The sequence below is a fragment of the Cloeon dipterum genome, chromosome 1 (assembly GCF_949628265.1).
Source record: "Cloeon dipterum chromosome 1, ieCloDipt1.1, whole genome shotgun sequence".
NCBI classification, from domain to species: domain Eukaryota; kingdom Metazoa; phylum Arthropoda; class Insecta; order Ephemeroptera; family Baetidae; genus Cloeon; species Cloeon dipterum.
Window position 1 is genome coordinate 37,790,391 of NC_088786.1, and position 14,556 is coordinate 37,804,946.

A 14,556-nucleotide genomic window follows, 5' to 3' on the forward strand; every position below is an offset into this window, starting at 1 on the left:
AGTTCAACATCAATTTCAACCCAATTGCATTCTTTACAATTAATGCATGTGCGTTATGCATGTCATACATCCAATAAGAAATAGGAATCATGTAAGTTAAAGTGATGCATGCCCGCGGAAAAAGCTGAATCGAATGTAATGCACAATTTCATGGCCTGCGTAATTTTGCATCTTTTGACTGCACTGAATGCGTTAGTGTTATTTATGTGTGTACGTATTTATGCATGTCTGTAGCGAAATTTGGACGAATGTATGCAAATGTAAGGCTGCATGTGAGTGAAAATTAATGTAGACTAATTTTTTTACATTCATAACGCTCAACAAGTACATTCCGAATTCGTTGGCAAAGGGTGTCAGTCCGCCGTTATGTATCGCAAGTTGTACGATTGCTACTTTTGTAGAATTTGTGGCAGACAACGCCGCCACTTGCATTGCCGGGGCACGTTGCACTATTTTTTGACATAGGTTTCTCAGTTTCAGCATGCAACAAGAGTCGGAAACCATGGAAGGCCTGGCAGACTCGGTCACCATTGACATGAGTGCGCCCGAAAGGGACCCACTGGCCCTCGACTTCGTCCACAACAGTCCGTCATGTGAGTTAAAATCAACCCCCCCTATAAGCTGCAATACTCAACTCTCATTTATTTCCACTCAGGTGATCCCCTGCATGATTCGATTACGGAGGTCGTAGTTGGTCTTGGTCAAGGAAGAGAGTCGGGTGAGTAAAAAAGTTAATTGCATGTTGTCCTATTTGTATTTAAATTTCGCTCATTTCTTTCGAACGCAGTCCGCGAAGAAACCACAGCACAGTCCCCCACCAGGCCTGACGCAGCTGTCCCCCCCCAAACCAAGCGACGACTATTCCAGGACAAGAAGCCAAGCGAAGAGGAGGGCCAGGAACAAGAGTCAGAACAGTCTGACGAATACTCCGGCAGTGAGTACGTTCAAGGTAAGCACTCTTATTTTTACTACCCAGATTGCATGACATTAATGCTCTTCTATCCAGAAGAAGAAGACAGCCAGTCCGGTGCGTCGACTTCGAGCCACACAGACAGTGAGCGTCAGAAGCGACCTCTCCGACCACCTCCAGCTTCGGACAGTCCAGAGATGGCAGACGCTCGTATGGAGCCGGCAGAGGACGACGAACTTGCTGCGCAAGTGGCAGGTGAGCTACAGGTTATATTACTGTTGAGGAAACATCTTTTAATAACTATTGTGCAATTTTCAGCTCTGAGGACGAGGAACGCTGCGTTGGCAGCGGCCAAGTTGGAACTCGTGCAGCGGGTAGCCTCCCTAGAAGCAAAGAAGGCCCGTCTCATGGAGGAGAACCAAACGTTGCGTGACGAAGCGGCTGTCAACGATCAAAGAGTGGCTCACCTCAAGAAGGCTCGGAGGGAATTCAAGCACCAGAACCTCGAGACGGTCCACTCTCTCCAACAGGCGGTCGCTGAGCCTGGAACCAGCAAGCACACAGAGGCCACTTACTGGTAAGACCAAATTTGAAACGCTCGTCATGCTTGTACTTCACAATTCTTGTTCTAGGACCAACATGAACGCTGTCGGCCAACGACTCAGCGAGCACGGTTGGCAGAAGGTTCTGCTGAATGACCCCAACCTACCAAAAAAGGTGAGTTATACCTAACACTGAATAATTAATGATTTTAATCTTTATTTCTTTTCAGGTTCCATCGTGTGTCACTTCAAAGAAGGGCAACATCGGCATCGAGCAGGACGACATCGATGAGTGCTACGAGGATGGCAGCGGATCCTTGTACTCGGTGATGCGGCACGTGGCAATCAACCTCTTCAGGATCGAGAACCTCCTGTATTTCAGCTACGGAGGCACCAGGAGCACAAGGCGGCAAAAGGCAACCATGGCACTTCCCAAAGAGCTGAAGAATGAGTTTCTCGGTAAGTCTTTCTTGATTAAAAATTTACAATTAATTGAATAATTCTTTCCTTTGCAGACCTGGCCGGAAAAATCATTGCCAACACCAAGTACAAGTGGTACATCAGGTCGAAAGAGGTCACCATCAAGGAAATCGACATCAAGCGCATTGCCAAGAAAGCGCTCATCAATCTGATGACGGAGCGGCGCCCAAAGTTCAAACCTACCAAAGAAGACACAAGTTCCTCAGAGTCCGAAGACGATTCGGATTAATTTCCATGTCCGATACTGATTGGCAGCTACCTTCAGTTACATTTTGCATTGTAATTATTTTCATATGCGTGATACACTGCTTGTTACCACAAATAAATTAACCATTCCAAAAATTTCATTGTTTTCTTTAACATTCCATGGCATTGCTCGCAGCAAACACGATTTTAATTTCTACAGTTTGTCGCAATTTCCATATTGCTCTAATACAATTTTTTCAATTGTTCGTGCAACACGTTTCGTTATAAACAAAATCACGCTACGTTAACCCTTTCCCTCCGTTGCTGATTGTTTTCCGACAGTTAAATTGAACTGGATCTGCATTGCCGTGGCAGCGTAACCGCCATGGCCGAAACAGTAATTTTCGGATTTTGGCCGACGATTTCGATAAAAATTGCTTCGCGAATTATTCCGCGAATAATTACACAAAAATTAAGTGGATGTGGTGCGGAATTAAATTTTTTTTTTCCGACAGTTAAATTGAACTGGATCTGCATTGCCGTGGCAGCGTAACCGCCATGGCCGAAACAGTAATTTTCGGTTTTTGGGCGAAATTTCCACGTCAACTTGCTTCCCGAGTGATTCCTCAACTAACTTTACAAAAATTTTTAATGAAACAGTGAAATTTGAATTTTTTGAGCGACAATAGAAATTACACCATGCAACGCGACTAGGATCGCACTCAGCTTTATTTGGCGATCAAAGTGCTAAACTGGCAGCGGATCTGCATTGCCGTGGCAGCGTAACCGCCATGGCCGAAACAGTAATTTTCGGATTTTGGCCGACGATTTCGATAAAAATTGCTTCCCGAATTATTCCGCGAATAATTACACAAAAATTAAGTGGATGTGGTGCGGAATTAAATTTTTTTTTTCCGACAGTTAAATTGAACTGGATCTGCATTGCCGTGGCAGCGTAACCGCCATGGCCGAAACAGTAATTTTCGGATTTTGGCCGACGATTTCGATAAAAATTGCTTCGCGAATTATTCCGCGAATAATTACACAAAAATTAAGTGGATGTGGTGCGGAATTAAATTTTTTTTTTCCGACAGTTAAATTGAACTGGATCTGCATTGCCGTGGCAGCGTAACCGCCATGGCCGAAACAGTAATTTTCGGTTTTTGGGCGAAATTTCCACGTCAACTTGCTTCCCGAGTGATTCCTCAACTAACTTTACAAAAATTTTTAATGAAACAGTGAAATTTGAATTTTTTGAGCGACATTAGAAATTACACCATGCAACGCGACTAGGATCGCACTCAGCTTTATTTGGCGATCAAAGTGCTAAACTGGCAGCGGATCTGCATTGCCGTGGCAGCGTAACCGCCATGGCCGAAACAGTAATTTTCGGATTTTGGCCGACGATTTCGATAAAAATTGCTTCGCGAATTATTCCGCGAATAATTACACAAAAATTAAGTGGATGTGGTGCGGAATTAAATTTTTTTTTTCCGACAGTTAAATTGAACTGGATCTGCATTGCCGTGGCAGCGTAACCGCCATGGCCGAAACAGTAATTTTCGGTTTTTGGGCGAAATTTCCACGTCAACTTGCTTCCCGAGTGATTCCTCAACTAACTTTACAAAAATTTTTAATGAAACAGTGAAATTTGAATTTTTTGAGCGACAATAGAAATTACACCATGCAACGCGACTAGGATCGCACTCAGCTTTATTTGGCGATCAAAGTGCTAAACTGGCAGCGGATCTGCATTGCCGTGGCAGCGTAACCGCCATGGCCGAAACAGTAATTTTCGGATTTTGGCCGACGATTTCGATAAAAATTGCTTCCCGAATTATTCCGCGAATAATTACACAAAAATTAAGTGGATGTGGTGCGGAATTAAATTTTTTTTTTCCGACAGTTAAATTGAACTGGATCTGCATTGCCGTGGCAGCGTAACCGCCATGGCCGAAACAGTAATTTTCGGATTTTGGCCGACGATTTCGATAAAAATTGCTTCGCGAATTATTCCGCGAATAATTACACAAAAATTAAGTGGATGTGGTGCGGAATTAAATTTTTTTTTCCGACAGTTAAATTGAACTGGATCTGCATTGCCGTGGCAGCGTAACCGCCATGGCCGAAACAGTAATTTTCGGTTTTTGGGCGAAATTTCCACGTCAACTTGCTTCCCGAGTGATTCCTCAACTAACTTTACAAAAATTTTTAATGAAACAGTGAAATTTGAATTTTTTGAGCGACATTAGAAATTACACCATGCAACGCGACTAGGATCGCACTCAGCTTTATTTGGCGATCAAAGTGCTAAACTGGCAGCGGATCTGCATTGCCGTGGCAGCGTAACCGCCATGGCCGAAACAGTAATTTTCGGATTTTGGCCGACGATTTCGATAAAAATTGCTTCCCGAATTATTCCGCGAATAATTACACAAAAATTAAGTGGATGTGGTGCGGAATTAAATTTTTTTTTCCGACAGTTAAATTGAACTGGATCTGCATTGCCGTGGCAGTTGATCTGCAAGCCCAAACGGTTACTGCAGTGGGCGTGGAGTGCATCTGCAAAATCTCATGAATCACTTTCAGCAACTCTGCTCAACCTTCCAATTTTGGACTTTTACTGCAATTCTCCAAGGCTGTCCTTCGTGCTTACACTAATTCTGCGCATAAATTGCTTCAAGTGACACACTGTTGCCACGCAATTTCTCAAAAATGCGGCCACTTGGATCATATGCCCAATTTGGCAATCAGTTCTGCAAAATTGTCAGTGCAGAGGAAGATCAGGCATTCAGGTCCCCGGCAATTTACCACATCACAGTGCTCGAGTGAGTCTTTTCGAACGAACCATTACAATATCTCGCAGCTCTAATTTATTCCCATAGGCGAGTTGCTAAGACTCTCATCCAGAACGGACCGCCAAATGAGTTGGTCCAAATTAAAGGATGCCATTACGTGGAAGACAGGGCCCTCCGTGATACTATTCGAGTTCTACCATCCATGCAGGAGGCTTCTACAGATGCTTCATATTTCTGCAGACTCTAGTACTTATAATACACTTAAACAACAAGTTTTGCCTAATTAGCGATTAAACACTCGTGCAGTTTTGATGGATCCTCGTTCCTACCAACAATGATTTTCAACGAACAAGACAAGTGGTGCCCTTGCAGGTATTCAAGCAAACGAAAGATGCTGGCGCACGTCACAACGGACGGATTGAATGGCCTAACTTCTGTAACACATCATTTTAATATTCAAAAGGCCAACAAAAACTCTATCAAATGTTTCATTATGGTGTCACAGGTGCGGTTCGGCTCGTCCGTTGCTATTGAGAAGGGGACATGCTTAGCCACAACACTCAAATCAGAGCAATTGCCAGAAGTGCCTGGACAAAAATTACTCCGCGTTGTCCGCGTTGACAAAATCAAGGTCAAAAAAACCGGTGACAAAAAATCAGACCAGGTACTCGCTGCATCAAAGATTCGGTTGGCTGTCACTTGCTTTGTCAGACCTCCTGAGACCAACAGTTGTTCGCAAGAATCGCCTGCAAATCTTCTACACTTGTCTTCATACAGTGAATATACTCATTTAACAAAACCCTCCGCTTTTTTTAAAACCATCTTCACTACCATTCACAGAAACTGAAATTTCTGGTGCACTTTTCGTCGCGGTCGTTAACGTCTCGTTCCATAACACACTGGAAGTGAAGTACACAACCGACATCGATCAATACGGAACGGCCACATACATCTGCAACAGTCTCCTAGACATGCAAACCAACCAAGTTGTATTGCCTGCTTCCATCCCAAAATTAGTAATTGAATTCATTTATGCTAACAGCTTTCGATGCTTGATGGCTCCCTTGCTTCAACAAAGAGTGTTACTCCGTCACTCGAATCAAATCCACTCCGATGCCTAGATCTGTTCTGCGGCTGCGGAGGATTATCCCTAGGGTTGGAGATGAGCCACCTGACAACCTGCCTTTGGGCAGTTGACGCAGACCCTACAGCGTGCAAATCCTTCGCTGCCAACTTCAGACAAGCAACAGTGTACCAAAGTTCAGCCATTGACTGGTTGAAAGAACTAAAAACGGTAACTTGTTCGAGCACAACACCAAGGAAGATTAATACTCCTAAATCCAAAATAGGGAGCATTGTTCACAAAAAAGGGACAGAAGCTGCCACAAACCGGCGAGGTGGAAATGATTATTGGAGGACCGCCGTGCCAAGGATTCTCCAAATTAAATAGATTCAAAAACAACAACACCTCAGTCACAAACGTAACTACTTAGAATTCACTAAAATCAACTTTCCATTGTTTCTTTCATGCCATTCTTCAGAAATCACAAGTTCCAGTGTTTCTGGAAATCGTCGCCTACTTCAGGCCTAAGTGCTTCTTGATGGAAAATGTCAAATCCTTCATCACAGAGGATGGTGGAAAACACTTTCTGGCAGCGCTGCAGGCAACCAAAGACTTGGGTTATTATTTCAACTTCAATGTCTTACAGGCTGCTGATTTCGGCGCACCTCAACAACGCCCTAGGTTGTCCTCTCCAAAACTTCACTAATCCCACTAACAACATTTCCCAATCTGCTAGGTTCTTCCTGTTTGGCACCCTCGACAGCAGACGGCTGGCTGCAGCACCAATAAGCACCCATTACTCTGGTCTGGAAGTCACAAGTGTCAAAGCAGCCAGTCATACTCTGGTACCAATTCATGCTTTCCACCACTGCCTAATTCGTAGCTTCCTTCCCCCTACAGTCATTCACGGACAAACAGGAAGCTTACTTTCAAAAAGTTACTGTGCACCACGCCATTGCTGATTTGCCAGATGTTGAGCCACAAGAGAGCGGCAACAAAATCAGCTACAACTCAATCAACTCAACTTTCCAATTCAAAGTGAGTATAACAATCATTTCAATCCGAAACTATTAATAACATTTCTTCACAGATGAGGAATGGCAGTGACACTTTGCGATTGCATAAGCTCCCCACGTCACTGAATCCAGATGACCAAAAAAGGATCACAATGATCCCGCCAGGGTCAGACTGGCGATGCCTACCTCAGTCAGAACACGAGGAATGCTTCAAAACGTTTGCGCTAACTTCGCTTAAAATTTATTTAAAATTAATCTTCCTCTTCTCTACTTCCATTAGAGGCATGCCCCTTGCACCTAAGTCACTGGTAAAGTCCTCTCGCTCTAATGGTGACTGGAAAGGAGCTTATGGCAGACTGCGATGGTCCGACCTCTTCATGACAGTTTTAACAAGACCAACCCTTGCTTCTAAGACTGGGACAATCATCCATCCTATCTACAATAGAACCCTGACAATACGAGAGTTTGCACGAGCACAGACCTTTCCAGACAACTTCAAATTCAAAGGGACCATAGCTCAAGTTCAGCGACAGGTAGCCTATCTAAGTCATTAAAGCCCTTTGATAATTAATAATATTGCTCTACAGATTGGAAACGCGGTACCCCCCCTTCTGGCTGAATCACTCGGACGTGCATTCAAAATCTAACAAAACGTACGCCTCATTCTCCTCTTTCATAACAACACGAGTCATATTCAATAAAATTTTTACTTCATAACTGTGTATTTATTTCCATTCATTACATTCCATTCCTGCACAGTCCCTCCAATGGCTGCCACCAGCATGAAGACCGAAGCATGGCCGGCGAGCAGGGCGCCCAGGGCAACCGCCTCTCACTGCAGCATGCCCCAGAGGTGCTCCAGCCTTGGCACGGCTGCTGGCGGGGCGTCTCAGACTGCCTGCTGCACCTCTCGTGCCACCGTCTGGACTCTCACATGCCTGAAATCAAAGTGAATCAGTCACAGCGCACAAAAAACACAACATGGCGCAATAAGGAAGGCCACAGCTGAATGCCAAACACATATTGCACATGTAAAACAGTTTTCACTCACCCCACACGCAGACAACTCCTTCGCCACCCAGCTCGGTCGCCAACCACTCTCCAACTGCCAGCTTCGAGGTGTTTGGCGGCTAGCAGGGCGCCCAGGGCAACCGCCTCTCACTGCAGCATGCCCCAGAGGTGCTCCTGGGGACTCCCAGCCTTGGCAAGGCTGCTGGCGGGGCGTCTCAGACTGCCTGCTGCACCTCTCGTGCCACCGTCTGGACTCTCACATGCCTGAAATCAAAGTGAATCAGTCACAGCGCACAAAAAACACAACATGGCGCAATAAGGAAGGCCACAGCTGAATGCCAAACACATATTGCACATGTAAAACAGTTTTCACTCACCCCAACACGCAGACAACTCCTTCGCCACCCAGCTCGGTCGCCAACCACTCTCCAACTGCCAGCTTCGAAGTGTTTGGCGGCTAGCAGGGCGCCCAGGGCAACCGCCTCTCACTGCAGCATGCCCCAGAGGTGCTCCAGCCTTGGCACGGCTGCTGGCGGGACGTCTCAGACTGACTGCTGCACCTCTCGTGCCACCGTCTGGACTCTCACATGCCTGAAATCAAAGTGAATCAGTCACAGCGCACAAAAAACACAACATGGCGCAATAAGGAAGGCCACAGCTGAATGCCAAACACATATTGCACATGTAAAACAGTTTTCACTCACCCCACACGCAGACAACTCCTTCGCCACCCAGCTCGGTCGCCAACCACTCTCCAACTGCCAGCTTCGAGGTGTTTGGCGGCTAGCAGGGCGCCCAGGGCAACCGCCTCTCACTGCAGCATGCCCCAGAGGTGCTCCTGGGGACTCCTAGCCTTGGCAAGGCTGCTGGCGGGGCGTCTCAGACTGACTGCTGCACCTCTCGTGCCACCGTCTGGACTCTCACATGCCTGAAATCAAAGTGAATCAGTCACAGCGCACAAAAAACACAACATGGCGCAATAAGGAAGGCCACAGCTGAATGCCAAACACATTTTGCACATGCAAAACAGTTTTCACTCACCCCACACGCAGACAACTCCGTCGCCACCCAGCTCGGTCGCCAACCACTCTCCAACTGCCAGCTTCGAGGTGTTTGGCGGCTAGCAGGGCGCCCAGGGCAACCGCCTCTCACTGCAGCATGCCCCAGAGGTGCTCCAGCCTTGGCACGGCTGCTGGCGGGGCGTCTCAGACTGACTGCTGCACCTCTCGTGCCACCGTCTGGACTCAGACATGCCTGAAATCAAAGTGAATCAGTCACAGCGCACAAAAAACACAACATGGCGCAATAAGGAAGGCCACAGCTGAATGCCAAACACATTTTGCACATGCAAAACAGTTTTCACTCACCCCACACGCAGACAACTCCGTCGCCACCCAGCTCGGTCGCCAACCACTCTCCAACTGCCAGCTTCGAGGTGTTTGGCGGCTAGCAGGGCGCCCAGGGCAACCGCCTCTCACTGCAGCATGCCCCAGAGGTGCTCCTGGGGACTCCCAGCCTTGGCAAGGCTGCTGGCGGGGCGTCTCAGACTGACTGCTGCACCTCTCGTGCCACCGTCTGGACTCTCACATGCCTGAAATCAAAGTGAATCAGTCACAGCGCACAAAAAACACAACATGGCGCAATAAGGAAGGCCACAGCTGAATGCCAAACACATATTGCACATGCAAAACAGTTTTCACTCACCCCACACGCAGACAACTCCTTCGCCACCCAGCTCGGTCGCCAACCACTCTCCAACTGCCAGCTTCGAGGTGTTTGGCGGCTAGCAGGGCGCCCAGGGCAACCGCCTCTCACTGCAGCATGCCCCAGAGGTGCTCCAGCCTTGGCACGGCTGCTGGCGGGACGTCTCAGACTGACTGCTGCACCTCTCGTGCCACCGTCTGGACTCTCACATGCCTGAAATCAAAGTGAATCAGTCACAGCGCACAAAAAACACAACATGGCGCAATAAGGAAGGCCACAGCTGAATGCCAAACACATATTGCACATGCAAAACAGTTTTCACTCACCCCACACGCAGACAACTCCGTCGCCACCCAGCTCGGTCGCCAACCACTCTCCAACTGCCAGCTTCGAGGTGTTTGGCGGCTAGCAGGGCGCCCAGGGCAACCGCCTCTCACTGCAGCATGCCCCAGAGGTGCTCCTGGGGACTCCCAGCCTTGGCAAGGCTGCTGGCGGGGCGTCTCAGACTGACTGCTGCACCTCTCGTGCCACCGTCTGGACTCTCACATGCCTGAAATCAAAGTGAATCAGTCACAGCGCACAAAAAACACAACATGGCGCAATAAGGAAGGCCACAGCTGAATGCCAAACACATTTTGCACATGCAAAACAGTTTTCACTCACCCCACACGCAGACAACTCCGTCGCCACCCAGCTCGGTCGCCAACCACTCTCCAACTGCCAGCTTCGAAGTGTTTGGCGGCTAGCAGGGCGCCCAGGGCAACCGCCTCTCACTGCAGCATGCCCCAGAGGTGCTCCAGCCTTGGCACGGCTGCTGGCGGGACGTCTCAGACTGACTGCTGCACCTCTCGTGCCACCGTCTGGACTCTCACATGCCTGAAATCAAAGTGAATCAGTCACAGCGCACAAAAAACACAACATGGCGCAATAAGGAAGGCCACAGCTGAATGCCAAACACATATTGCACATGTAAAACAGTTTTCACTCACCCCACACGCAGACAACTCCTTCGCCACCCAGCTCGGTCGCCAACCACTCTCCAACTGCCAGCTTCGAGGTGTTTGGCGGCTAGCAGGGCGCCCAGGGCAACCGCCTCTCACTGCAGCATGCCCCAGAGGTGCTCCTGGGGACTCCCAGCCTTGGCAAGGCTGCTGGCGGGGCGTCTCAGACTGCCTGCTGCACCTCTCGTGCCACCGTCTGGACTCTCACATGCCTGAAATCAAAGTGAATCAGTCACAGCGCACAAAAAACACAACATGGCGCAATAAGGAAGGCCACAGCTGAATGCCAAACACATATTGCACATGTAAAACAGTTTTCACTCACCCCAACACGCAGACAACTCCTTCGCCACCCAGCTCGGTCGCCAACCACTCTCCAACTGCCAGCTTCGAAGTGTTTGGCGGCTAGCAGGGCGCCCAGGGCAACCGCCTCTCACTGCAGCATGCCCCAGAGGTGCTCCAGCCTTGGCACGGCTGCTGGCGGGACGTCTCAGACTGACTGCTGCACCTCTCGTGCCACCGTCTGGACTCAGACATGCCTGAAATCAAAGTGAATCAGTCACAGCGCACAAAAAACACAACATGGCGCAATAAGGAAGGCCACAGCTGAATGCCAAACACATATTGCACATGTAAAACAGTTTTCACTCACCCCAACACGCAGACAACTCCTTCGCCACCCAGCTCGGTCGCCAACCACTCTCCAACTGCCAGCTTCGAAGTGTTTGGCGGCTAGCAGGGCGCCCAGGGCAACCGCCTCTCACTGCAGCATGCCCCAGAGGTGCTCCTGGGGACTCCCAGCCTTGGCACGGCTGCTGGCGGGGCGTCTCAGACTGACTGCTGCACCTCTCGTGCCGCCGTCTGGACTCTCACATGCCTGAAAACAAAGTTAATCAGTCACTGTCCATAAAATACATGATATAGCGCAATAAGGAAGGCCAAAAATCAATGCCTTACACATATTTCAATTTTAAAACTGTTTCCACTCACCCCGCCACGCAGCCAACTCCGTCCTCACCCAGCTCGGTCCCCTAACACTCTCCAACTGCCAAGTTAGCGGTGCTTGGCAGCAAGCAGGGCGCCCAGGGCATACACCTGGCCCTGCTGCATGCAACGCTGGGCGCCTACGGGGACTTAAAACTTTGCCCGCGGCATAAATTCAGGGCATAAACTCAGACAACAATGGCGGCGACTTTTAGAAAAGCACTCATGGCACAATCACAAATGATGTCAAGGCGCATGCGCCAGATGGTCTGTAATCACTACCGCGCAGCGCTCACAACACCACTCGTGCTGCCACCTTCCCATACCACACTCGAAAAACCGGTTGTTTTGGCACCATCCCCACCCATTTACAACCGTCCAGCTTGGATGACGCCCATCACCTTGATAATGCCAACCTCTGAAATTCGTCAACTTTGACCATTTTTTTCACCCCCAACCCCAACCCCAAAAAATCCAAAAAAATATTTTTTAACACCCCCCCAACCGCATTGACGCCCACAGCAAGTATGAAGCGAATTCATTACTATCATTTTTGTAAACAAAACAATAAAAATATTCAGAAGGATGCCATAAGTGACGCTATTCTGTTTATAGAGTATTTTAGACAGTTAAAATTTAATCAAAGTCGCAGTGATAGGTCAACATACATAAAAAATCATTGATTGAGTGTTAGTTAAATTAAGTAGAACTTATCAGTCCGTTAAAGAGTAAAAATATTTTTGCATTGTTGGCTATAGCAACCAAGTTGTTACTTATGTCAATTGTTTTTTAATTAAGCAACAGTTATAACTTCCGCAATAATTAATAATGAAATCAGGTCTGTCAAACAATTATTAAAGCTGAGATTTTTTAAAAGCTGAAAAAAATGCCATCCTGCCTATAGAAATACGGTAAAGGAGGAACCTGCCCTGCAAAGGGCGCGCCTTGTCTTGAACAAAATTCAACCCCGCGGCAGAGCAAGTTAATATTAAAGGACAAATGACTAGCGGCGCCTTGCCCTGCTCGCACTCTCGCACCCTCGCCCCTACGACCGTCGAGAGAATCGAGTCACACGCGTCGGGCCGCGAGGTCAGGTTCAGGTGGCGCGACACGGCGAAGGTTGGTGATATTTCGAGATGCACAAATTTTGACGTGCTTGAACTGCATAAAAACCAAGATTAGCACGTCACAAAACCCACACAAGGTGAGAGTTCAAAATCGTCGCTGTGTGTCGTCAATTGTGCCAGAAACTGCGGGAAAAGAATTAAAAATGCTCCGTGGAAAGGATCTCAGGTCGTCAAGGCATTGCCACTGAAAGCCGAGCCCAAGGCCTATCTGATGAGGAGGATTGGTCGAGCGGACGAAGTTGGAGAAAAATAAAACCACTGTCGGCCGCGCAATCGTCGAGAGGGAAGGCTCAAAAACCCGAAAAATCGAATTTTAATTTTTCTACGGGCTCCAAAAGGCTCAAAATTGGTATGCAGATGTGCGGTGGTCCTTCTGGTTGGTTAAATCAGGTGGAAATATATTATGGGTCCGCTTTTCGAAAAAAAATCGTTAATTTTCAATTTCCCACGTTTATCCATAAAGGGGAAATTTCAAAATTTACGTTTTTTAATTTTCACATTCGGTCTTTTAAAAATATTGAAACGGGATCGGGTCGTAATTAGTCTTAAAAGATTGCCAGATAAATTTCGCGTCAATCTATCGTGAGCTTTCCTCGATTTTTGCCAGCAACGCGGCGCAGGGGCCGCCAAAAAAGTGTAATCGACCCTTCCGGCGTGCCTTGCCTCTCTCACGAGGTCGAAAAACCTGTTGCTCCCGCCATAATTAATGTTAAGGGGTGCAGGTTGGACAAAAGCGTACGAGAAAGAAATCGACCTGAATACAACACCACAGTAGTGGCGAGAGAAGAGAACTGCTTTTGGCTACCCAAATAAGGGGCGAGCGGGAGAGCGAGAGAATTATACCCTCTTCTTGCTCGCGTGTCGTCAGTGAGAGCGAATGTTTGTGCGAGTGTGTGCGAGCAGGTGTGCGCTCGCGAGAGAGGCTCTTGGCTCTTCGCGCTGCCTTCCCTGTGAGCGCCCGAAAATTTACGTCGTTACAAATTTTATCATCACTTAAAACCTTGACAATTTTGTTCCCCAACCGCGAGTTAGCGCGACCAAAATTTGCAAGTTTTCGAAAAAACGCGAATTTTCCTCTTCCTCAAAACTCAAACTGCGATTTAAATGTTTTGAAGCTCTCACAAAATGCTCAACTGGATAGATGGCATATCAGAATAAAACCTGGGCCTATGTAAAAAAAAACTAAAATTTTGATTTTTTTTAAATTTCGTGGAAATAAATCCCGTATTTTGAAAAATTTATTTTACAAAACAGCGCACGGGCGTACGCATCTCATTAAGGCACACCGACTGGCACAAAAAACACCACCCTCGGGCCCACGGGGCATCCGCTCGGCCCCGAAAGCTAACAATTTGACTTGTATTGTCCCAAATCACGTCACTTTTAAATATTCATAGCTCGGATCATGTGGGTCGTACCGTAAAATTTCAATGTTGGTTATTCTTGCCGTAAAATTCTGCGTATGTGGGGACCATCACCACCAGCTCCCGCCCCGTCCTACCCCCAAAAATTGACGCAGAGGGCAAGAAACAGCCAGCATGCACGCCGCATTTGAAGTAAATTAGGGAAAATAACAGTTCTAAAATTGTTCAACAAAATATTTTACACTAAACACTGACAACAACCGTAACAACACCTATTTTTCTTTGCATTTAATAATATTTATAATAATTTAGGAAACACAAAAACAAACTTGCCAACAATTAATTTATTTAATTTAAAACAAGGCAAGTG

At 47.4% G+C, this 14,556-nt stretch overlaps 2 protein-coding genes and 1 long non-coding RNA gene across 4 annotated transcripts; 2 read left to right on the top strand and 1 right to left on the bottom strand.

The window, feature by feature from the left end:
- The first annotated feature begins 30 nt into the window (after positions 1–30).
- Positions 31–2,644, top strand: LOC135948313 (uncharacterized). The gene is made up of 8 exons (XM_065497522.1): positions 31–593; positions 656–718; positions 788–949; positions 1,007–1,165; positions 1,229–1,487; positions 1,543–1,627; positions 1,683–1,911; positions 1,968–2,644. The coding sequence occupies exons 1-8, from the start codon at positions 482–484 to the stop codon at positions 2,159–2,161; spliced, it is 1,263 nt and encodes a 420-aa protein (XP_065353594.1). The 5' UTR covers positions 31–481; the 3' UTR covers positions 2,162–2,644.
- A 1,936-nt stretch (positions 2,645–4,580) lies between these two features.
- On the top strand, positions 4,581–8,052 carry LOC135947767 (uncharacterized). Of its 2 annotated transcripts, XM_065496702.1 has the most exons (10): positions 4,581–5,162; positions 5,223–5,692; positions 5,757–6,210; positions 6,266–6,397; positions 6,458–6,660; positions 6,716–6,824; positions 6,880–7,017; positions 7,070–7,212; positions 7,276–7,528; positions 7,583–8,052. In XM_065496702.1, the coding sequence occupies exons 3-10, from the start codon at positions 5,965–5,967 to the stop codon at positions 7,640–7,642; spliced, it is 1,284 nt and encodes a 427-aa protein (XP_065352774.1). In that variant the 5' UTR covers positions 4,581–5,162; positions 5,223–5,692; positions 5,757–5,964; the 3' UTR covers positions 7,643–8,052. The 2 variants fall into 2 exon arrangements, with proteins under 2 accessions (XP_065352774.1, XP_065352773.1); XM_065496701.1 differs by having other exon boundaries at positions 7,070–7,528.
- A 2,657-nt stretch (positions 8,053–10,709) lies between these two features.
- On the bottom strand, positions 10,710–11,987 carry LOC135948632 (uncharacterized). The gene is made up of 4 exons (XR_010575839.1): positions 11,702–11,987; positions 11,364–11,588; positions 11,037–11,250; positions 10,710–10,923 (listed from the first exon to the last, which is right to left on the bottom strand). It is a non-coding gene; the product is annotated as an uncharacterized LOC135948632 (long non-coding RNA).
- Between the last annotated feature and the right edge of the window lie 2,569 nt (positions 11,988–14,556).

Coding starts and splice junctions, on each gene's coding strand:
- LOC135947767 (XM_065496701.1), top strand. CDS start 5,965: ATGCTTGATGGCTCCCTTGCTTCAACAAAGAGTGTTACTCCGTCACTC. Junction 7,018..7,069: donor ACTCAACTTTCCAATTCAAA/GTGAGTATAACA, acceptor ATTTCTTCACAG/ATGAGGAATGGCAGTGACAC. Junction 7,529..7,582: donor TAGCTCAAGTTCAGCGACAG/GTAGCCTATCTA, acceptor ATTGCTCTACAG/ATTGGAAACGCGGTACCCCC.
- LOC135948313 (XM_065497522.1), top strand. CDS start 482: ATGCAACAAGAGTCGGAAACCATGGAAGGCCTGGCAGACTCGGTCACC. Junction 1,488..1,542: donor CACACAGAGGCCACTTACTG/GTAAGACCAAAT, acceptor TTCTTGTTCTAG/GACCAACATGAACGCTGTCG. Junction 1,912..1,967: donor GCTGAAGAATGAGTTTCTCG/GTAAGTCTTTCT, acceptor TTTCCTTTGCAG/ACCTGGCCGGAAAAATCATT.